Source organism: Pelecanus crispus, chromosome 21 (genome assembly GCF_030463565.1).
Source record: "Pelecanus crispus isolate bPelCri1 chromosome 21, bPelCri1.pri, whole genome shotgun sequence".
In the NCBI taxonomy this organism is placed as follows: Eukaryota; Metazoa; Chordata; class Aves; order Pelecaniformes; family Pelecanidae; genus Pelecanus; species Pelecanus crispus.
The window spans coordinates 5,134,189-5,157,735 of NC_134663.1; the positions used below are offsets into that span (position 1 = coordinate 5,134,189).

Genomic DNA, 23,547 nt, shown 5'->3' on the forward strand with positions numbered 1-23,547 from the left:
GTGGCACAGGGGGACAGGTCCCCCCCGGGGAGCTGGTTTTACGCCTCACGGTGAGGCGCAGCCCGAGGGGAAGCGTTTGGGTCTGCTCCTGCGGGCTGGCGCCGGCACGGCACTCCTAGAAACAGCTACCAAGCCAACTCTGCCTTCATTAGTTCCGCTAATGAACTTTTTTGAGCTGCACAGCGAAGGCACAGAGCTACTCGGCAAGTTGGGGGACAGCCTCAGGGTCAAAGCGGAGGCGGTTGTGGTTGTTTTCTCCCCCCTTTAACCCCCCCCAAGACCCAGCAGCGCAGAGGGCAAGATGGGTCTCAAGATTTATTCAGCTGCTGCAGTCACGCTTCTGCACACAGCTCCGGTCTAAAAAAAAAAAACACTGTACAAAGCATCAAGACCTTAAAAAAAACCCAACAAACAGGAAACAACACCACAAAGAGAGTTGACTCAAGCGCTACCACGGCTGGGGTTTGATGGCTCGAGCTATGGGGGGGATCCTCGCCAGGACCTGTGACCCCTCGGGGACCGTCGCGGCCCCACATTAGTCGGAGTCGCTGTCGCTTTCCGCCTCCTTCACGTCCACGCTGAATTTGTACTCCTGGTCGCAGCCCATGTAGGCGTCGCTCATGAAATACAGCGTGTAGTTGTGCGTCCCCGTAGCCGGGGCCACGAAATCCAACTTCACCTACGTGGCGAGGAAGAGACGGTGTTGGGGTGGCCGAGGGGAAACCGGGCACCCATCCCGCTGGCCCAAACCGCATCCGTTTGGGTGCTGGCTGCCCCCCTGCCCGGTCCCGCTCACCTTGGCTTTCTGCTGCAGTGTCAGCCGCTTGATGGAGATGAGGCTGTTGGATTTGGAGTCGCCAATCACCACCCACCAACCCTCCTCGCGTTTCTGCCGGAGAGCTAAGAGTTAACGGGCTGGGGGCACTAGGGGACAATCCCCCTGCCCCTGCTACCCCGGTGTCACGGGGTTTGGCACATACCTGGGGGAAAAGGGGAGCGATGACAGGCCCCGTCACCTCCTCCTCACGCTCCAGCTGCACCAGCACCACCACGGGCCCGCCGCTGCGTGGAGAGAAGCAAGACCGCGGGTCAGGGCATGCCCCCCGCCGTGCCGGCACCGCGCCGAGGGGGCCGCGCCGCCCCTCCCCGCCTCACCTGCGGATGCTCTCCTTCTCCACCACCTCGTAGGAGAGCTCGATGTTGGGGTAACGGTTACAGAATCGAGCGACATCGGCGATCTGGGCATCCGAAAGCTGCAGCAGGGCGTTCCGGTCCTCGTCTTCCATCTCCATGATGTCAAAAACGCTCTCAACCCCCTGCGAGGAAGAAGGTTTCAGCCCTGCGCTTCCCCGCGGCTCCTCGGTGGGCGAGGGCAGGACCGCGGCGCTTCCCCCGCCCCAAGCTTTACCTTATCCGTGCAGCGCTTGATATGCTCGGAGGTGAAGTGAGGCAGCTGCTTGAGGTAGGAATCCTTCGACCACATGGCCTGCGTCACCATCTGCGCCAGCTCCATGGCGGCCAGCGCCGGGCTGAGCCAGCCGTTGCTGGACAGCACGTCCACGCAGGCCTGGATCAGCCGGATCGCCTGGAGACGAGGGATGGAGACGAGGGACAGGGACAGGTCAGAAGGCAGGGACGCGAGGCAGGCAAGGCGAGCAGGTTCCCACCCGCCCCGTCGTTACCTTGCTGAGGATTTCCTCGGTGTCCGACTGCAGCTCGGCGCTCAGCTGCATGCGCGACAAGTGAGCTTGCAGCAGGAGGTTGGTCTTGACGTGGGGATCGTTGAATTTGGGGTTGGTCAGCTTGTGGGGAACTTTTTGGGCCAGCTACAGGGAGAAATGATAAACCCATCAGTGCTTTAGCCCCACAGTGCCAAAAAGGTGGGCAAGCTTCTTTCCCCCAACCCTGCAGGAATCGACATCCGTCCCCTCCGGCCCCGGATCTGACGTGCTGGCGCTCACCTGCCGCAGCAAGTTGTCCTCGTGGTGCCTGATGGGGATGTTCTCGTACTCGGCAGCGTTGGAGATGATTTCAATCAGCCCTCGCACCTTGGTCTTGGCATTGAGGGACATGCTGAAGAGCTCTGGGGAAGCCAGAGAGGTAGAGCGGTCAGGGAAAATCAGACAGCATTAAACCCCATGGTACAAGAGGTGCCTTTGGGCAGACAACACGCAGCCTGGCGCTGAAGGACAGAGTTTTACACACCTGACCACACACACGACACCTTCCCTCCATCGCCCGCGGCACAGGGAGCGACGCAGAGAGGGGAGGGAGAGCAGGAGCGCCAGCGGAGCCCTTACCGATGGTGGTGTAGTTGATGTAGTAATAGGCGGCGATCATCCCCAGGTTCAGAGGAGCTACGTCCATCTCGTCCTCGATGCTGATGCACTTGGATTGCTCCAGGTCACTGAGGGTCTGTTCCACCAGCTCGGAGAGGTGATCCGAGAGGTGCCTGTGGGACACACCTACGGGTACAGCAGCATTGCAGCGAGGCTCACAAACTCCCCAGGATGGAAAAAAGCTGCTCTTGCGAAAGCAGAGCCCACAGGCGGAGTCCCCCAATATCCTCCAACCCTGTTATCCGCCAGCGCAGACCCCTCTCTGCTCACCTTGCAGGTTGTAGTAGTTTGGATTCTGCGTCATCCTGCGATACAGGAACGTCCAGGTGAGGTAGTCCACTGCATCCTGCTTGTTTTCGATGGTCTTGGTGACAATCTCAGCATTGAAGTGATCGTGCATGCAGTGGTCCAAGTGCGACTCCACTGGCAGGGGCTCATAGAGGAATTTCTTGAAGAAATCCTACAGCGGGGCAGGAGTAGAGGGAAGGGGTAAATAAACCCCAGCACCTCCAAAATCCTGGAGCACTTCCCAGGCAGCCCGGGCTCTGAGTGAGGGTTATGTATCAGCCTGCCCAAAGCTGGGAGAAGAAATCCACGTCCCAGGCAGGAGACGGGACGTTCGCAGGCCAGAAACGGTGCCCCGCTCCTCACCCACCTTCTTGGACCCCTGGCACATGATGACGCAGCGGCCCTCGTCGTCCTGCAGCGGGCGATTAGCGTGGCCTACCATCTGTAGCACATCGTAGATGGGGTAATCCACATACCTGCGACACGGAGAGAGAGTTAACGAAGCTCCACGTGAAGCTACCACCGCTCTCCCGCGATTCCCAGCCTCTGCCTGGACAGGGATGAGACCCTCTGGGATTAAGGCTTCGTTCCCTCGTGCTCAGCACAGCCTGAACAAGCTGGATGCCGAGGAAAGCCACGGTCACTCTTGCCCGCAGCGCAACGCACTCACGCGTGGATCTTGCCATTGTAGTACTGCGTGTCCATGATGATCACCAGGTGAGCGGCGATGTTCATGCCCCAGCAGAGGCTGCGGGAGGCAACCATCACCTGAACCGCACCTGAAAAGCGCACGGGGAGAGCAGTCAGCCCACGGGCACAGCACCTCTCTGGGTTGCAGAAATGGCAGGGAGAGAGATCTGGGGCTTCTGGGTCGCAGAAACTGTGGGGAGAGAGATCTGGGGCTTCTGGGTCGCAGAAACTGCAGAGAGAAAGACCTGGGGGCTTCTGCGCTCGGGCAGACGGGTCTCGGCATACAGGGAATTATAGGAGAGATGGTGAAGTTTAAGATTGCAGCCTTTCTTGGACCCGGGAAGCAGAGAAATGACACGAGGCTTGGGCAAGCTGTTATCTCCAGCCCAAAGACTGCGGGCACTGCCAAGCTCCGGGGAAAAGGGTTTACGGGTAGAAGAAGTGGTGTGTCCTCATCCCACCCACTCACCAGAGCTGAAAAGCTGCTCCACCACTCGCCGTTCCATGGCGGTCAGCCCCTCGTGCAGGTAGCCCACCCCGTTCACGAGCGTCTCCTTCAGAGTGTTGTCGTTCAGCTTGTCCAGGTACGGTACCAGATCCTTCTCTGCGCAGTGCAGGAACCTGCCGGAGAGGGGAAGTAAAAAGACCGCCGCCAGGCCCAGCAAGCCTGTCCCTCCCCGATGGCACAGCAGATGCCCGAGTGACATCTAAGGAGACCATTTCCCATCACCAGCTGTCCCTCTGCCCAGCGAAAACAGCCCAAAAACTTGCCCTTGCCTCTGTCAGAGGAGGGACGCAGGCCACAGCACTGTTACCTTTGCCTCTGGACATCCGAGGCGCATGTGGTGAGGATGTTGATGGCCGTGAGCCGCGTCTGCTTGCGGGAGGGGACGAAGACGATGACCGGCTTTTTGGGCGAGTGCTTCATGATGGCATGGTAGACGGGCTTGGCCATGGAGAGCAGGCGAGTCTGCGTGTGGCTGATGTTGAAGCCCTGCACGGCAAGAATCATGGAATCGTTGAGGTTGGAAAAGACCTTTAAGATCATACAGCCCAACCATTAACCTAACATTACCAAGTCCACCACTAAAACAATTAAGGGGAGAGTAGCAATTTCATGCTTCCTGGCTTGGTGGCTGGATTATTTTTAATGACAGTAAAAACTAGGAATCATTAAGGTTGGCAAGGACCTCTAAGATCATCATTCCAATCATCAACCCAACATCACCATGTCCACCAAAGACAACTCACTAAGAGGAGAGCAGGCAGCGATGATGTCTGGAAACCAGGCAGAAGGGAAAGGAGATGAGGTTGCCCAAACCCTACCTGAATGTGCAGCTCCAGGGGCACGGGGCGGACGTTGGGGTGGAAGTTGAAGGTGGAGGTAGCGCTGCAGCCCAGCCAGTGAGCCACGTCCTTGGCGTTGGACAGGGACGAACTGAGGGCCACAATGCGGATGGGTCGCTCGATTTGGGAGGAGATGTAGCGCATGCGGGAGCAGATGACCTCCAGCACCGGCTGCAGGCGGGAGAGGGCAGGTTGTAGCAGGAGAATGTTGAGCTCTCCTGGCTGAGCTCCGGCCACTGCAGCCCAAACGCACTCACCCACGGAGACCCCAGGGGATATCACCCCTGAGCTTCCCAAAGGATTTGGCCCTCCTATCCCAGCCCATCCCGCAGCCTGGGGAAACTCCCGGCAGGAAAAATTGACCTCAGACCAGGTATTAGAAGTCAGCAACCGTCCACCCCACAGCGGCTCTACTGCTGAGACCAACACGATGACGAGCATCACTTGAATTAAGCGCCCTCCTCCCCTCCCAGACGCACCCCATTTTCACCCCCGATGAGATGCACTTCATCCACGATGAAGAGGTTGACGTTCTGGACGTTCTTGCGCTGCTTCCAGCGTCGCGAGAGGATGTCCCATTTCTCAGGGGTGCTGATGATGATGTTCCCTTTGCCCAGCAGCTTCAGGTCAGTGCTGGTCTCCCCCGTCAGCAAGACCACCTTCTTATTGAGACGCTCCTGGAACTTTTCGTACCAGTCCAAAAAGACCTGCCAAAAATGCAAGGGATGCTGTTTTCAACCTCAAACAAGAACAAATCCGACCAAAGCCCTGGAGACGCGCACGCACCAACATCAGCAGATCAGCAGTGGGAGGGTGTCTCTTTGCTCCCTCAGAGAGACCACAATTAATCAAAAGACTCTCGAGTCATCCTGAGAGACGTGACAGCAAAGAAGGGATGAGGAAAAGCGCAACAGGGGATGAGGAAGCAAATCTAAGCCCGGGTAAGGCTCCAGTTCTCCCCAGGATGCCGGGCTTACCTGCTCTGCCAGCGCCTCCATGGGGGTGATGTACACGCAGCGTCCCTCCGAGTTCTGGAGCAACATCCTCAGGATAGCAAATTCAGCACAAATGGTCTTTCCGCTTCCCGTGGGGGCACCCACAAACACGTTGTCGTCGCTGTTATAAACCGTGTTAAACACTGGGGACAGACGGACAACACAGAAGAGAGCAGTTCAGCAAAATCTCCATGGATTTCTGTCAAAGCTCTAGCAACAGGCAGGGAAAACACAGCCCGGACCCAGCCCGCACAAGGAGCTCCAGAAAAGGCTGTTCAAGAGTTTCAGCCCAGGATCCACTGAGCAAAACAGGCTCTGGTCTGTCACGGTAGCTCACAAGTGTGAATTCCCTACTCTGGCTAAGCCCAGATGGAGAAACACAGACAGGACAGCTTTGGTTCGCTCACAGCTCCATCCCTACAAGCAGGACAGATGGAAAAGTTTGGGGCCAGCCAGCTCTGTGAACCTGAACTGCAGTGTTAGCACAGACATGGCTTCCAGGAGCAAACCTGCTGCTGCCAGACAGCCCTGGGATGGGCTGCTGGATGTACTTGAGGAATATATCAAAGCTACTCTGGCCCACGGAGAAAGATCTCCAGCCATCAAACCTCTAAGGCTCAAGGAGGTAGAGGGGATACACTATTTGCTACAGAAGTTCCTCACATTACTGGAATAAACCAAAGCGACGGGACCGTGAATACCAAAAGGGCCAGGGCTCACCGTGAGGCAGTTTGGAGGAGGTGAGCAGAGGCAATACCCACCCTGAGTCTGGATAGGGTTGAAGAAAGGGAACTTGTCCTGGTAGAGGCTCTCAAAGGCACTGTTTCGCAGAGCCGACACGGGCAGCGGCTGCAGATCCAGCAGCTCAGTCGGAGGAGGGTACTTCTCAGGGAGAATCAGGTGGCGGAAGGAAACGGGCAGCTGGGTCTCACAGGCTGTCAGACACACGAAAAAACATTTTCATCTCCGAAAGCACTCCAACGGTTTCATCTCTGAGCTCCCTCTGCCAATGGGATGGCCAGCCCTGCCGTCACTTGGATGTCAGAAGTCTCTCCCCCAGCACAGCAGTAGGAGCGGGCCTGAGCTACCCCCTCAGAGCCCCGGGAGGACGGCTGCCGTGTAACTGAGGTGCTCCTGGCAGAACAAGACTTACAGAGCCAGCGGTCGGAGACCACCCGGATGAAGTACTGCGGGGGCAGCGGCTCAAAGACGGGCACGAAGAAGGTGACGAGGTGCTCGTCCTGCGCGTACTTGGCTTTCAGCAGGAAGTACTCGTGGTGCAGGATCACTTCGCTGTCCACATCTTCCACCAGGATCCAGAAAGCTTCGGATGAGCCGTGCACCTGAGCAAGGGCAGCTGTTACCTTCGCGTCAGAGTCCAGATCCCCGCCTTCCAGACCTCCAGGAGCTGAACACCAGGCCCTCCCACAGCAATCCTGGCCCAGAAGTGCCCTCCTACCCCCAGCGTGGTATTTAACCCCGTGATATTTAGCTGCATCCCTCGAAAACGAGGGCGGATCATCTCCTGCGCACAGCTCACCTTTTCATCCCACTGGAAGTCGGGAGCAATGGTGAGCTCTACTTTCAGGGTGGAGCGGGTAATAGGCTGCAAGTGGACCGAGAGCTCCAGCTTTGGAAACAGATGAACGTATTTGTGGATTGTCTTGCCCATCTTGGGCATTCGGATCAGCTCCCCTGCAAGAGAAAGGCGCTGCTGTCAGGACAGACAGACAACGGGGTGACCAAGAGCTCCCAAACTGAACAGTATTCAGTATCGGCAATCCAAGCAGCTGGAAGGTGCCAGGGAAAAGCCTCTGCCCTCCTCAGGCTGTTCCAAGACCCTCACCAGTTCTGCCCCTTCGATCAGACAGCAACGAGCCCCCGATTTCTGGGTCAAAACAGGGCAGAGGAGAACAAAGAGGCAGACACCCCTCCCTGCCGCGTTTGCCCGTGTGTCCGTACCTATTTCGTTATGGTTCAAGTCATAGAGCCGCTCAAACGGGAAATTCTTCTTCTCGATTTTCTTCACCACTTCTTCAGGCAGTTTCTTGAACTGGCGCAAAGGGCACATGGACTGCCACCTGCGAGGACACCGCGGGGTGAGACAAGCAAAGGAACAGAGATGAAGCCTTCAGAGCACCAAGGTTCCGCACGCTGCCGAAGACCAGCCCTCGGCCAGACACCTGCAGCAGCTCCTTTACACCCCGACAGGCACAAGCGCTCTCCTTCCCCAGTGCTGCGGACCTAGCCAGGCTACGCTGCAGAATCTCATCCTACGCCAGAGGCATCCAGCCTGCAATCAGAAGATACCTCCGAGATCTCACTTACATGCGTTTGTCAATCATTTTGCAGAGGTTAAGGGTCTTGTCGGTGAGCTGGGCCCAGCCACGGTTCAGGACGATCTCGAAGATGGCCCGCATCAGCCGGCCAGCAGACTGGGGGAACAGAGAGCAGCTCTCAGAGCTTGGCTGCGAGTGTCATATTTAACTCTTCCTTCCTTTCTACCCATTTGCCTGCCCAGCCACATGATACTAGAACGGTTTGGGTGGGAAGGGAGCTTTTAAAGATCATCCAGTCCAACCCCCCTGCCACGGGCAGGGACATTTTTCAGCAGATCAGGTTGCTCTGAGCTGCGTCCAACCTGACTTCAAACACTTCCAGGGATGGGGCATCCGTAGCTTCGCCGGGCAACCTGGTTCAGTGTCTCACCACCCTCATCATAAAAAAAAAATTCTTCCTTATATCCAACCTAAATTTACCCTCTTTCAGTTTAAACCCGTTATCCCTTGTCCTATCACTACAGGCCCTGGTAAAAAGTCTTTCCCCATCTTTCTTATAAGCCCCCTTTAAGTATTGAATGATACTTAAAGGTCCTTCATCCCAAACACCTGCAGGTGGAGCAATTACTTGATTCCCAGCCTTGGGAACTTGGCCTTTGTGGTAGAAGAATAAAGCTACGCTGTAGCCGTCTAGCGCCGAATTATTTTGATTACAAATTGGAGACTCCAATGAAGATCTAATTCCCATCCTGATAGGGGTTAGAACTTCTCACCGCTCACAGCTCTAGTTATTTTCAAAGCCATTTATGACCACGGACTAAATTTCCGAGGTGCAAATAGTTGCCTGAGACCGAGACATGGCTGGACTGCACACACCTAAATGCAGAGGCCCTAGCCATGTTCCCTCACTCACCTGGGTAACGTACACCATGTCTGCCATGAGAGCGAATCCTTCCAGCTTCAGCTGGGAGATGAAGGCCTGCAGGAGCACGTTGATCTGGGGAAGCAGAACAGGAGTTATCAACGGGGACTGACTGTCCTACGCTGCAGGACAGCGGGCTCAGCCAGAGACAAGAAGCACCTGCACCTCTTCGAGCATCTCTGACACAGTCCAGGATGTCCCACAGAGGGAAGAGAACAGAAATCCCCCCCCGAGCGTGCATTTACTACGACAGCTCTCTCCCCAGGATCACTGCTCCCCTCAAGACAGGCAGAGAATTCCCCTCGAGGGGGCAGGCAGGGCTCACCTTGGCACTGGGCTCCTCTATGCTCTCCTTCACCGGGATGGGAACTCGCTCCAGCAACTTTTGAAGCTCAAGCTTCTCCTCCTGCAGAAGACCAAGGCAGGAGAGATGAGAACGGTCCCTCACAGGGCAAGCTCTGCATCTTCCCCTGCAGCATCAAAACCGATGCCTCGGGGCTGTCTCACTCGGGACGGGCGTCTGGCTCCATACCTCCCTCACGGTGATGTTCCTGAACTCCGAGGACAGCGAGAAGACCCGAAACAGCTCGATTTCACTCAGGGTGGGTTTCAGGAGCTGATTGTAAGTTTGCATCGTCTCATTGGTGATGTAGTAGTGGCTGGCGATGCGGCCCAGCTCTGTCACCTGCCACAGGGACAATGGCCAGAGTGAAGCAGCAGAAAGACACCCGACCGCTCACGGCACAGACAGAAGATGCTGAACAGGAACTAGGCTGTAGCTGGGGAGATGTCTCCGGACAAGCTAAGCATGAACTCAAATCACCCAGGAAAGCTGCTTTGCCTGGTACCCAGTTCCATGCATCACAGCCTCCCCTTTCTCAAAAAACAGGCAGACGCGGCACTTGGGGACATGGTTTAGTGGACATGGTGGTGTTGGGTTGATGGTTGGGCTGATGATCTTAGAGATCCTTTCCAACCTTAATGATTCCTAGTTTTTACTTTCATTAAAAAATAATCCAGCCACCAAGCCAGGAAACACGAAATTGCTACTCTTCCCTTAATTGGTTTAGTGGTGGACTTGGTAGCATTAGGTTAATGGTTGGGCTGGATGATCTTAAAGGTCTTTTCCAACCTCAACGATTCTATGATTCTCATCTCACTGCCTCCAAAGCAATAAAAATGCAACGGGAATATGAATTTGCTTAGGAGGCAGCAGCAAACACACAACAGTGACAGACTGAGGGTCGGGTTTTACACCAGCACTCTCTATGGCGGTAAATAGCTCCCTGGAATCACAGACGTGCACAACAGCAGGTCTGAATGACGCAGCAGCATTCCCTGGGATCCGTATTTAATCAGCAAGATGCCTCTTGCATCCTTTTTCTTAGCCAGAGGATGCTCCCGTCCAGCTCTGCTTGGTCACAGTGTCTTTCCCAGATCCTGTCTCACCTGGAAGTTCCCCGTCTTCTTGTCGTACTTCACCAGATTGTTCTTGTCCAACATGAGGGCTGCGGTGTGAACCAGATCCAGACGGCGCTGGTCCAGCAGCGGATCCCCCTTCAGATCATCATGGGATATCCCGTAGAGAGTAGGGGAGCGCAGCATTCGGATGTACAGGTAGGTATAGCCCAGCCAATTCACTGCGTCCTGAGGAAACACCAGCGCGCCGTAAGAGCCGATGAACACGCCTCACGGTGAGCAAGGGCGACGTTCTGGCTCAGAGCGCAGCGCTCCCAGCACTGGGGTAGGACACAGCGGGCTGAGCCTGGCTGAATCCTGCTGCGTCAACATCAAACCAGAGCTTGGAAGCCCAGCAGTGCCATAAACAACTCTTCTTCAGTACCAGAAAAATATCATTAAGGAATTAAAAAACAAAAAACCCGCCATCTTCCACATGCAGACTTTTCCCCAGTGTCCTTTGCGATGTGGAGAACTGTCTGCTCTGAATTACAGAAGCATCTACCCACTTGCCTGACACACCAGCCAGCCTTACAGGCTGGTAGTTCTCAGGGCTGCCCTTCCAGATCTCTTAAAAATTTGCTCCCCAGGCACCTAACGTTGCAAGTTTCTTTGCTCCCGTACAATGACAACATCTTTCCCCAATACGGATTATCCTTCGGCCCTTGCGATTCCCACCAGCTCTCTGGGTGCACCAAAGGGCCCAGGCACGCGAGGAAAGCAAAGATTCGCACTCGCCTTTGCGTTCTGGACGTTGCCGAGCACAGTCTCCGCATTCAGCATGTCTGGGAGCTTTGACACCATCTGACTTTCAATGGGGAGCTGCTGGTTGAGCAGGGACAGGTAATACTGCAGCTCACCGTGGGATGTGATGAGGATCCCCTCTCCTTTGGTATCGTACTGAGGCCTCCCGGCACGCCCCAGCATCTAAGAAACAAGAAATTGAGGTCAGCAAAACAGAAAAGCTTTTTAGCTTGGCAATTTCTCCTCGCTGCCATGTCCTGGGGCTTTACTGCCAGATTGGTCAGTCTGCTGTTACTTCTAGCTGGCAGGAGATACACAGAAATATCTCAGATGTGTCTGGGCAAGATACTGGGAGAGGAATTATTTGTCCGCTCTCCTCCTGATCTGTGTCTCCCCTACCCTCACAGCAGGGCTGTTCCCAGAACAGCTGAGACAGCCCGCCAGTAGAGAACAGGGAGAGACTGCACTGAGAAAATACAAAAGCAGACCTCAAATGTGCCTCAGTGGGAAAGGAAAAATCCTGCCCCGGGTCCTGGCAGCATCTTTGTTACCAGAACTTCACCTGCAAGATGTCCAGAGCCCCCAGCTCGGTCCAGCGCCCCTTCTCCGGGCTGTACACCTGCGTCCCCTTGATGATGACGGTGTGAGCAGGCAGGTTCACGCCCCAGGCCAGCGTGGCTGTGGAGACCAGCACCTGCAGGAGCAAAACAGCGATCAAAGCCAGGTAGAAGCCTCTTCCTGGGGAAAAAAGGGATCTAAAATGCTGGTCCTGACATTAGAGACAGGCACAAAGGGGACAGAGTCTGAAAACTGCGCCTGTCTCGACAGCTCAGCAGAGGAAGGTGAGATCAACAGCAAGACCTTTGCCCAAATTTCCCAGCTCACTGCATGACCCTGAGAAAGTCCTTTGCCTTCCATTTATAATGCAGCCAGGAAATTGCTTGGATGGGGTTTCGCCAAAGTGGCAACTGTGGAGGAGACAGCCTGCTTCTAGGACAGACCTCTAGCTTTAAACACTCAGCTAGGCCTAGGGGAGAAGTTTTTGCCCTCTCCGCTCCCGGCCACGTGCTTTTAGTTTCTATTCTTTACGCGAAAATCAAGGCTGCCTTCGTCAGGCACCAGCTTCAGTAGAGCAGGATGGGGGTTGGCTACGCTTGATCCTCTTGATTTTGCCCAAAGGGCTATTGGAAAACACGGCTCAAGTGTTTTTGTGAAGTACCTACCCCAAACACAGTTAATTCCTCCTCGGAAGCGACGCTCACCTGAATGTGCTTATCAGCAAACAGATCCTCCACCAGCGTCCGGTCCACTCGCGTCATCCCGGCGTGGTGAATGGCGAAGCCGTAAGGAAGGAGGTCCTTCAGCTCCAGGTTCTGCAGCAGAAACACAAAACCACCTCTAGGTTTTCTACAAGAGCCAAGCGACACCAGGGAGAAAAGAAGCAACAGAAGGCAGCGCGCATCCTAGAGGAAAGGCTGCGAAATTTCACCAAACTGGCAGCATCTTTGCAGCTGCGCCCCTGCTATTGCTGCAGCAGAACAGCCCCGGATGGGCAGTTACCTTGCACTGCTCAGCTTCGGTCCTCAGGACCTCGGTGGAGGCTGAGCCCTCTCGCAAGAAGAGGCCCAGGGTGTCTTTCTCCAGGCACATGTCCCTGATGGCCCGGGCTGTCTTCCCCGTCTCCTTCCTGGAGTGAACGAACACCAGCACCTGTTAAACAAGCACACAGTACCATCGCTGAGAGGGGAATTGCTACGGCTGCAGCTGGCAAAGATGCTTGACCCAATCCCCTCCTGGTGTTCCGGGTGGGAAGAGATCTCGAATTAGTCCAGAAGCCCTGTGAACCACGCACAGAGCTCCTGATCTAATAGGGCAGCGGCACAGAAACTCCCTCATCCTAAAAGCACGGCTCATAACGTTAATCGGACAGCCGGCACAGAGAGCAAACCTGTGTTCCTTCCTCTCTCAGCTGCCATCGACCACCCAAACCCACCCTTTTCTCCACTGCAGCTTTCTGCAGCGACAGCAACTCCGAAGAGCCTCACCAGCAACAGACGAGAACCAGGATTAAGTGTGTCAAGAACAATAAAACAAAATATCAAACCTGGTTCTTTCCGGCATGCTCCATAATCTTCTCATAAACAATCTCATTCATTATCTGGAAGCGTTTGATTGCTTTCTTCTCCGTAATACCCACATAGGTCTGCTCTAGCGGCACCGGGCGGAAGCTGTAAAGGAAAAAAATCAAGCCCATAACAGAGCTGAAGAATGGAGAAACCCTGATACGAAGGTCCTGTCAAAAGGCATCCTGTATTTTGTGCTACCAGGTTCAATACGCTTTCTTTGCGCCTCAGAGATTTGATGGCTCCGGTTCTGCCTGGTTAGATTAAACAGTATTAAACATCTATTCTTATTTCCTGGAATCCATTTGCTACGCACACACTCCAGGAGCAAAAATGGTGTTTCAGGAACTACCATAATCCTATTTTAGGCTCCCTTCAAACAACTTCTGCAGCACACACGTACAGCAGAGTTTATCCACCTTCTCTAAGGCACCTTCTTGCAAGTATGACAACGCAGGAACCCCAGCACGCATTTTGAGGCTGTATTTAACTGCTCCAGTCCTGAACATGCATTTACCGGCACATCTAAGAGCAAATAAATGCATGCTGAAAATAGGCTGAAGGCCCGGTGAGACCCTGGCACCATCTGACAGAAAAACACTCGGCTGCCTCCACAGGAGGCAGGTCTTTCCCAGCTCTCAACAGCTACCCACCATCTGATCGTAAAGATCTCTCCCAGCTTTCCACGGTACCTGTTATCAAAATAGAACAAGCCTTTGGCCGGGTCCACTCTCAGGAACGTAGCCACATCCTCGTAGTTGGGGAGGGTGGCACTCAAGCCAACGAGCCTCACGTCCTCCTGAGTCATCTCGATGTTGCGGATGGCTCTGGCTACCAAAGACTCCAGGACGGGTCCTCGGTCATCATGCAGTAGGTGTATCTCATCCTAAAGAGAGGAAAAAGGAACAGTTATCCCCGCTCCAAACCGGCTCTATTCACCCATTTTTGTTTTCGTTTCGTAGCAGACCCGCTCGCATAGACTGAGGCACGCTCATCCCACAGCTCAAAGCCCAACTCTCTCCACAACCAAACACCAGAGACATCTTCAACCGCTAACACAGGTTTGGGAACCACGATGCCAAAAGACCCAGCACCCGTCATCGCCCCTCTCCTCCACGCCAACGCTTTTCCAGGCACCGGCACTGCTCACCAGGATGACCAGCCGCACCAGCTGGGTATAGGTGCGTTCTCCGCCCTTGCGGGTGATGATGTCCCACTTCTCCGGGGTGCAGACGATGATCTGGGTAGCGCTGATTTCCTCCTTGCACAGCTGGTGATCCCCCGTCAGCTCAGCCACGTTGATGCCGTAAGTCGCCAGGCGCTAGGAGGAAGCCCACAGGCGGTTAAGCTGGATTAAACGCGCGCTCCCCGGGGCAGCGTTTGAGCAGCGCGGCCCCGAGATGCTCGTGGACAGTTTCAGACTTGTCCCACTACAGCGCTGGAAGAAATGTGTGGATTTTGTAGCCCACGCTGAGATCCGAAGCCCGTATCAACACGCACTCGGAGCCCAGTGAGCGCAGACTACGCAAACAGAGACTGAAGGCACAACCCAAACTCATCCTCTCCCGACAAGCTTCTGCCAGAGCTTATATCCTTCTGCAAGCGTAATATAAGGAAGCCACCACAATAAAGCTCATCTTCCCCAACCTACAGCCCAAGCAGGGGCAGGACCAAACCTCTCCTCACCTTCCCGAAGCTGCCCACCATCTCCTGCACCAAGGACCTCATGGGCGCGATGTAGATAATCTTGAAATCGTCCACGTTGATGGTTCCGTCAATATTAATGTGTTTCCCTATTTCTCGCAACATGCACATGAGCGCCACGTTCGTCTTCCCAGCACCCTAGAACGCAAGCAGAACCAGTCTCATCAAATTCGTGTCCTCCCCAGGGTAAAGGTTTGCCTGCAGCGAACCTTTTTCTTTTCTTTTTCCAAACAGATCATCCTCCTGGATTCCCCATCAGAGGATCCTTACCGTGGGAGCACACAGCAGCAAGTTCTCATCCGACTCCAGCGCAGCACGGTAGAGTTTGCTCTGAATACGGTTCAGTGTTTTAAACCCCTCGAATCCAGCCTGGGCATATTTGGGCAACTTTTCCACAGAAACCAATTGCTGAAAAGGGAAAACATCGAGCTCAGTGCCTTTGTTTCAGTACCTCGCAGGCTGCAGGGTGTATGCAAGACCTCAGAGACACCCTGGGCAGTAGCAGGGTCACGTTGTCTCCAGATGGCCAGAGCAGAAGCCCCGTGCCCAGGGATCGTGGAGCAGGTTAGAAAGAGATCAAACAAGGCTCATTAGCTGGCCCGTGCGCTCTAAAGGGTACAAGACACAGCTGGCTACACTGTCAGAAAAGCAAATCCCCACCGTGTTCTCACGATGGGACAGAGCAGACCACATTTCTGCTTCAGGCAGTATATCACAAGGCACGCCATGACTCGGCCAGATCTCTGGCCCACACTGCACATCACAGCAAGGAGGGAGCAAAAGCAGAACTGAGGGCTCAGCAAAGTAGCTAAACGGGGCAGGGGAGCCCCGAGACAGAAACCACCAGCACAGGATGTGCACTCCACAAGTGAGAAACTAGAAATCAGGAACTCTCTTCAGACGTGTGAAATCTCTTAGCTTAAAATAACGGTTCTTCACAGCACGTCAAAGCCTGTTGAGTCCCAGGAAATATCTGTCACGATATTAGCACCAACTCATAGAAAGGTTTGGGTTGGAAGGGGCATTTAGAGGTCATGCAGCCCAACCCCACTGAGCAGGGACAGCTTCAACTCGATCAGGTCGCTCAGAGCCCTGTCCAACCTGACCTTCAACGTTCTACCACCTCTCCGGGCAACCCCTACCAGTGTTTCACCATGTTCTGTATAAAAAACTTTCTTCCTTATATCCAGTCTAAATCTCCTCTCTTTTAGTTTAAAACCGTTACCCCTGGTCCTATCACAACAGACCCTGCTAAAAAGTCTGTGCTCATCTTTCTTACAGGCCCCTTTCAGCACTGCCAGGCCGCACTCAGGCCTCCCCGCAGCCCCCTCCTCTCCAGGCTGAGCACCCCCAGCTCCCCCAGCCTGGCCCCGCAGCAGAGGGGCTCCGGCCCTCGGGGCATTTTTGTGGCCTCCTCTGGCCCCGCTCCAACAGCTCCGTGTCCTTGTGCCGAGGGCCCCGAGCTGGGCACAGGGCTGCAGGGGGGTCTGCCCAGAGTGGAGCAGAGGGGCAGAATCCCCTCCCTCGCCCCGCTGCCGGGGATGCAGCCCAGGGTACAGTTGGTGTTCTGGGCTGCGAGCGCACATTGCTGGCTTATGTCCAGCTTTTCATCCCCCAGTACCCCCAAGTCCCTCTCCGCAGGGCTGCTCTCCATCCCTCCATCCCCCAGCCTATGTTGATATCGGGGGCTGCCCTGTCCCCAGTGCAGGACCCTGCACTTGGCCTTGTTGACCCTCCTGAGGGTCACACAGCCCCACCTCCCCGGCTTGCCCAGGACCCTCTGGACGGCATCCCGTCCCTCAGGCGTGTCAGCTGCCCCACTCAGCTCGGTGTCACCTCCACACGTGCCGAGGGTGCACTCGATCCCTCCGTCTGTGCCCTTGATGAAGGTGTTAAACAGCACCGGTCCCAGTATGGGCCCCTGAGGGACACCACTCGTCACCGGTCTCCATTTGGACATCGAGCCATTGGCCACGACCCTCTGGATGCGACCATCCAGCCAATTCCTTATCCACCAAACACTCCATCTATCAAATCCGTATCTCTCCAATTTAGAGAGAAGGATGTTGTGGGGGACCGTGACAAAGGCCTTACAGAACCCCAGACAGATGACATCAATCATCTGGTCACTCAACACGCCCAGTGCTAAATAAGGGGGAATAGGGCAGGTCACCTACCTCTTCGGAGCCAAAAGGCTTTGGCTTCAGGGCTGGCACGTGCACCTCCTCGTAGCCCTTGCGCTGTCTGCGGAAGGAGCCATCAGGGAGCTGGCATCGCTTGTTGGCCATGAAGTGACTGCCTTGGGCAAACACCAGATCCTCCAAGTCCAGCACCTGCCGAGGAGCCAGCGCCTGGAAACAGCCATGGGAAAGGGGTAAGGATTAGAAAACAACCCTCTCCTGCCATTTGCACTCTGGGACCAAAGGAAAAGCAACTGCATCCAACTGGCAAGTGCCTGTTTAGCACATCAGGGACTTATTCTTGGTATTTTCCTGCCCGCGCCACTTCAAGTACTCTTTTTGCCCTTACTGAGGACACTCATCAGAAGGGCTAGGAACAGATGACCTCAAAGAGTTTTACCTCTCCTCCTTGGTCCAGATCCATGGTCTCCAAGTCAGTATCCATCCGGGACTGACGAACACGCTCCCGGCGAGAGCGTTCCTCCTGTGTGAAGAGATGAGAATTCAGCCCCGGGGAAGAGCTGTTGAGCCTCCTCTGTGGGCTGCCAGGCTCTCCTGTCACACGCGGCTTCGCACCCTGCGAGTCTGCGCAACCAGAGTGCCAGGAGCGGCGATTTCTTTCAAGCACAGGCATTCATGTAACCAGAGCCAAGAATTTTTGGCAGCAGAAACCAGTGCCTGCAAGGCCAGGACATAGACTTGCCTTCCAGGAGAGCAGATGAAAGGAAGCACGGAGTGGAGACACACAAACCCACAGTGCCCCAGCAAAAGCCCAGCCCGCTGCGTGCCAGCAGCGCTCCTCAAACACAGAGACGCCAAACTGGCCCCTCGCATCAACATAACCAGGGTTTTTTCTAGCAACAAAGCAGGAATATGGTATTAATCCCCCCCCAAAAACCAACCCCCAAATCTGTCATGGAACCGCTATCATCCAAAAGCCAAGCAGAGCTAATCCTGCATGCCGATAAACCCGTTCAGCGTCACATTCCAACCCCAGGTAATTAGGAGCGGATCAGAGGTAAGCAGGGTGTTTTACTGTGGTTGGCCTCGCATCAAGGAGGCCCAGAGGTGAAACTGTGCTGTTACAAAGCAGTAACACCGGCGTAAAAGTATGAAACTTGAGAATATTGACATTTTCCTGGAAAAGCAGACATCTGAGCAACTCAGAAATAAGAAGTGGTAAACATATCATTCTCTCAGCTGAGTCTCAGCCATCACCTAAGCAACGTTTCCTATGGTTCAAGATCCCAGCTGAGTCAGCAGGCTCCTCTCTCACGAACAGCCAACAAAACGCACAGCCCAACGACGACTGCAGACGGCGGCAAGGAGCCCACAATTCCTCCTCTCGTCCTGCCTGAGGTTCCCTCTAGCCTTACCCGGATGAGATCCTCCTTCTCCGTCTCGTGCAGCTGATACAAGAACTTCGACAGCTCAGGATCCGCTTCCATCTTCCCCATTATCCTTTCTTTTTCAGCTTCACTTTGTGCACTGGCCAGCAAAGTGCAGTACAGGACTGATGAAAGAAAATTAAGGGACGGCAGGTGGGGTTAAGGGTTGAACCAAAAGAAGGGAGCAAATAACAAGGGCCCAAGCTTCACGGAGCAAATAACAAGGGCCCAAGCTTCATGGAGCAACACCGATGGCAGTTAAAAAGCTTCAGGTTGTGCTAGAATCACGTCAGAACAGCAGGGAAAGAACAAGGTGGGACGCTTAAAGGCAACGCCACTCACTCATCATCCGGTGCTGCCGCAGAACTTTAATGAAGTCAAAGGTGTTAAAGCCCAGGAGCAGAACAAGCTGGTTCTCACATTCCCGGTCATCACTTGCAGTCTAGGAGGAAAAGAAACGAGGTTACCTGTGTGCCCCACCAAACAAGAATCCCTGCTTCACCCAGAACTGAACTCAAGCGGAGCTGAGCAGCAGCTAGGCGCCAGACTAGGTACTCGATTCAGATCGCAGATAAAAATCCCATCCTCTCTGCCTCCCCTTCCCCCCCAGTGAGTCATCGTGCCCGGCACACACGAACATCAGCACCAAAATTAGCAGGGAAACAGACCCGATGTATGATGATCTCCCAGCAAACGCTGACAAAAACCCAATCATCTTCCCCTTAGAAGATGATTTCCGTGAATTAAGACTAGGCTCAACCTCGGCCAACACTTATTTATCTTGTTGGCAAACATGGCGCATCTACAATTGCATTTAATTTGAAGAAACACAGATAACGAGTTGTTGGCGCAAACTCCAGCCTTCCAAACACAGAAGTGTTCTGAGGCCACTGCAATCCTGCGGATCAGGTGGCCACTGACCTTCAAGATCTCCAGCACTTCATCCGCCTTCTTCTGGGAAACAATGGCGTCATCGTAGAACCGGCTCAGCTGCCGCTGGAGCCAAAAGGCGTCGATGTCTCGAGGATGCAGATCCTTCTTCTTCGAACTCATCAGCTCACCCGATGCCACAAGCTTAAGAAAAACCCACAAAAATGTTATCTTCCTCGGAGAGGAAAGCAGGCACGCGATGTTTGTGCCGTGGAGCGAGTGTCTGGGGCCTCTCTCTACCCTGGCAGAGGAGCAGAGACCCAGCAGATGCAACTGTGCAGCTGCCGGACCCGTTGGTTTTATTAATGTTCATTTTGGCCTCCATCAGACAACAGCTTCAAGGCTCCTCTCCACCCGCAAACGACCTTAACCCCATTCGTAGACCAACAGAATCCCCAACCCTTCTCCAGACAACCCCAAAATCGTGTTTCGCGTGTTCCTCAGTGACTCACGTTGGCCGAGAGGGTGCAACGGACAACGGCTTCGTCTCCCTCCATGTCATCATCGGACGCTTCGTCACGCACTTCGCCATAAATGTCCTCATCGCCTTCCTGTTGAAAGAGGAGTTCCAGTAAGCGGCTTCTGCAAACGTCAAAGAGAAGCTTTTCCTCGACAGAAATTAATAAACTGGCAACGCGTTCCTGAGTGGAAACAGCCTGGCTTGTGCTTTTAACAGGAATGTAATGCTGTTGTTCAGGTAAAGGACCGCATGATAAGATTATTTCTACTCTCTACAGAGAGATTTTGCCAGTGACTCCTCCAACAATCTCCTATTTGTCTCTCTCATCATCCTCTCAGCCTCTTGCAAAAAACAATCCCAGGGAGCATTTCTAAGCACCACTTCCAACCGGCACATTTGAACGTCTCTCTTCCTCCCAATCTGTCAAGTTTCCCCACGAGATCTAAATATCACCATCTGTTTTCCATCGTGACTCATGACAAGCCTTGGATTAGCAAGATAATCAACAAATCCTCCCCAAGCCAGGAAGCGGCATCTAAAACAATCCGGCTTCTCCTTCCTGGCAGAGACATCCCAGCCCGAGCCAATGTCCACTTCCCAACGCGACCGAGTAAAACGGAACAAATGCGGTCCCACAGAGCAGCTCAGAGCAAGGGAACAGGGCAGAGACTCCGCTGCCGCCCCACAGCCTCTTATCTCATACCTCCTCATCAGACTCGAACTGCACATTCACCCCGTATGTCTCATCGATATTATCATCTGCGAGGGAGAGCAGATTTAATTCATCAGAAAAATCTGGGCACCACATGCAAGGTTCACAGATCCACACGCCCGCCCACACCTCTGTGCATCCGAAAGATGAAAAGAACATGGTTTCGGGGCTTGAAAATTATCCAAGTTTTTTTCTGGCTTCTCTGCGTGCAAACATGACCCCTGAGTAAGGCTGAATTTGGCACCAGTAACCCGGCTTTCTGCCAGCCCCATCCCTGAAGCCGCAGCCCACGACAGCGCCTTCCCATACCCATGTTCTGGATTTCCTTGTCTCCACCATAATCCGTGATCTTCTTCCCCAGGTTCACCAGCACGTGGTAGCGGGTATCATCGGTCTGTCCCAGCAGCAGATCGATCTCCTTCCGCCTCTCCTTATCGCGCAGCTTCTCGTTCTTCAGTACCGCCAGGACCTCGTCGGCGGCTCCGCAGAGGATGTCACGTGGCTGCGAAAGGAATAATGCGTAAGACGGAGAAGAAATTTGCTACGTGAAGGTTATGGTGTCGGTCCCTCCTATTCCCGGACCCTCACATAGGCACCAAAAGGCCAACCCCACTACGAAGGCACCATCGCAACATCCCCAAGCCCAAAAGCCAGCACCAATGGAGCGAAGCCATCCCACGGGATTACAGGGAAGGATTAAAATATCCAAGGGCCAGATCTGACAGGCTTTGAATCCTCTGCCGGAGCACGGACACACGTCCTGAAGCATCCCCATCCTCACCTGGTCCCCAAGAGCCGCCTGAATGAAGCTCAGCAACACCTCGTAGGTCTCGCGGGTCTCCTTGGTTTTGGGTTTGTAGATGATGCCCACCATCTCATCAATGCCCTCGGAGAGCAGGGTGTAACCCTTCATCTTGTTGATATCGTGCCTGTCCTCGTCGCGCTTCCTTCTCCTGGAAAAAGGGGCAGGGGGGAGAGCGCCTGGGTCAGCCCCGCTCCTGCTAGTTTGAGTAGGGCTATTCTCTTTTATTTGAAAAAAATAAAGGATAAAAAGGAATATTTTTAAATTTTTCGCTTCAATTTTAGTTTCTTGACAGGGAGCAAGCAACTCCAAATGAAAAAAATAGAATCATAGAATCGTTTAGGTTGAGGAAGACCTTTAAGATGAACCAGTCCGACCATTAACCTAACACTGCCAAGTCCATCACTAAACCAATTAAGGGGAGAGCAGGAATTCCATGTTTCCTGGCTTGCTGGCTGGAGTATTTATAATGCAAGTAAAAACTAGGAATCGTTAACGTTGGAAAGGAGCTCTAAGATCACCAGTCCAAGGATCAACTGCAAATAACGTCGCTACATCTTCCAAGTTGGCGGTTTTTAGTCTGCAGCCCTGCGCTCACGTCACCAAAACGTCTGCTACAAAATATTCCCAACACCGTTGATTTCTACCCCGTTTATACAAGTAAACCAAATCAAAGCTGCATTATTCCAAGACAGGAATGAGAAATTAGTTGCCCGGAGTGTTTTTCAGGCAAATACAGTTCTTGGGCAGGGCTCTGCAGCCCCTGGCTCTGAACTCGCACTCACTTTGCTCGTCTCTCCTCCTGCATCTGGGGTTTGGTTCTCTGGGCCTTGTCCCCCATGCGGGTCCCGTCCAGTTTGCCCACCAAGGACAGGACTTCCCCCGTTGGCTCATCCCGCCGGGTCCGGTCGATCAGCGAACGATCGGCTTGGAGGACGAGGTTGGAGTTCTGGGAGGAAAGAAAAAAAAAAAAGAATAGGGGCTGGTGGGGGCTGGGAAGGAGCTAATGCAGCCCCTGCCATGGGTGCCGCCGTGGGCTCAGCGGGGCTGTGGGTGCTGCCGTGGGGGGCTCAGTGGGGCTGCGGGGGGCTGAGCGGGGCCTTGGGTGCTGCCGTGGGGGGCTGAGCGGGGCTGTGGGTGCCACTGTGGGCTCAGCAGGGCTGTGGGTGCCGCTGTGGGGGGCTCAGCGGGGCCATAGAGGGGCTCAGTGGGGCTGTGGGTGCTGCCATGGGGGGCTCAGCCGGGCCGTGGGTGCCGCCATGGGTGCCAGCCCCATCTGGGCCACACGGCAAACCGCAGCAGATCCGCTCACCACCGCACGCGCACAATTCCCGTTAACCTCACATGCTCCACATTGCTCAAGACAGCAATACTTTGCATTTTAATTAAGCGGGGTGCTATTTAACTCCCCCCCCACCATCACACCAGGCGCGGGTTTAAGCTTTAAACCGGGACTGAGCCCCTGGGTGCCATCCGGGGACTTGTTTCAACCGGGAAAGCAGGCCCGCTTCTCGCCCGGGTGCCCCGTTACCTCTCGGTGCCCGGGAAGTCCCGCTTTAAGGGGGAAAAGGTCCGGAAAAAAAATCTTAAAAGAGGCTTTGAGTCCTCAGAACCGCCCGGCCCCGTTGCACCGAGCGCTCCGCAGGCAGGCCGCTTTCGCGGGGAGAACCGGGGCCGGCACAGCCCGGGGAGGGGGGGTTTGAAGGCCCCTCCTTGGGCCACCGGCACCGGGGAGGGCAGGGGACGCCGGGTACGGGGCCGGTGAGGCGCGGGAGGCCCAGGGGCCTGCGGGGCGGCACTCACCGCCTTGTACTCGTACTGCAGGCTCCGCGCGGTCACGTCCGCCATGGCGCCGCCGGGCTGGAGGCCGCGCCGCCGCCGCGCACCGGATCAGGCCGCGGAACGGAACTTCCGGGGCAAGCGGAAGCGGGGGCCGTCGACCCGGAAGCGCTTCCGCCGCGGGGCCTTCGCGCGGCGCCGCGGCTCCGCCCCCTCGGGCCTAGAGCTCCCAGCGTGCACCGCTGCGGCCGGTGACAGGCGGTGACGTACCGCCGGCTCCCCACTCTGATTGGCTAGCTGCCTCGCTCGGCTGTTCCCCCCCCCCGCGCCAGGGGCTGGCCGTGATTGGCTCGGCCGCGCCGCCCCCGCGCGCTCCCATTGGCCGCGGCGAGCCGTTGAGCCGTTGA

At 55.0% G+C, this 23,547-nt stretch overlaps 1 protein-coding gene across 1 annotated transcript; it reads right to left on the reverse strand.

Moving 5' to 3' along the window:
• Window positions 1-313: 313 nt before the first annotated feature.
• Window positions 314-23,209, reverse strand: SNRNP200 (small nuclear ribonucleoprotein U5 subunit 200). Its single transcript, XM_075723947.1, has 45 exons — window positions 23,165-23,209; window positions 22,147-22,310; window positions 21,341-21,512; window positions 20,869-21,061; window positions 20,551-20,606; window positions 19,840-19,938; window positions 19,379-19,531; window positions 18,800-18,899; window positions 18,446-18,582; window positions 17,470-17,553; window positions 17,067-17,240; window positions 15,160-15,297; window positions 14,872-15,027; window positions 14,336-14,506; window positions 13,878-14,071; window positions 13,167-13,290; window positions 12,623-12,772; window positions 12,325-12,435; window positions 11,625-11,756; window positions 11,057-11,245; window positions 10,310-10,507; window positions 9,393-9,545; window positions 9,186-9,266; window positions 8,852-8,935; window positions 7,988-8,094; window positions 7,622-7,740; window positions 7,200-7,354; window positions 6,813-7,002; window positions 6,421-6,594; window positions 5,642-5,802; window positions 5,144-5,371; window positions 4,644-4,835; window positions 4,133-4,311; window positions 3,787-3,938; window positions 3,298-3,406; window positions 2,995-3,103; window positions 2,610-2,799; window positions 2,301-2,465; window positions 1,962-2,083; window positions 1,683-1,826; window positions 1,409-1,585; window positions 1,156-1,316; window positions 981-1,062; window positions 797-889; window positions 314-679 (listed from the first exon to the last, which is right to left on the reverse strand). The coding sequence occupies exons 1-45, from the start codon at window positions 23,207-23,209 to the stop codon at window positions 536-538; spliced, it is 6,411 nt and encodes a 2,136-aa protein (XP_075580062.1). The 3' UTR covers window positions 314-535.
• Between the last annotated feature and the right edge of the window lie 338 nt (window positions 23,210-23,547).

Bases quoted from the DNA above. Each gene is read 5' to 3' on its own strand.
- SNRNP200 (XM_075723947.1), bottom strand. From the start codon at position 23,209: ATGGCGGACGTGACCGCGCGGAGCCTGCAGTACGAGTACAAGGCG. The intron at 17,554-18,445 runs GTAAGGCTAGAG...CTCTTCACACAG, and splicing joins AGAAGGAGGATCTCATCCGG to GAGGAACGCTCTCGCCGGGA. The intron at 6,595-6,812 runs GTAAGTCTTGTT...TGTGTCTGACAG, and splicing joins GGTCTCCGACCGCTGGCTCT to CCTGTGAGACCCAGCTGCCC.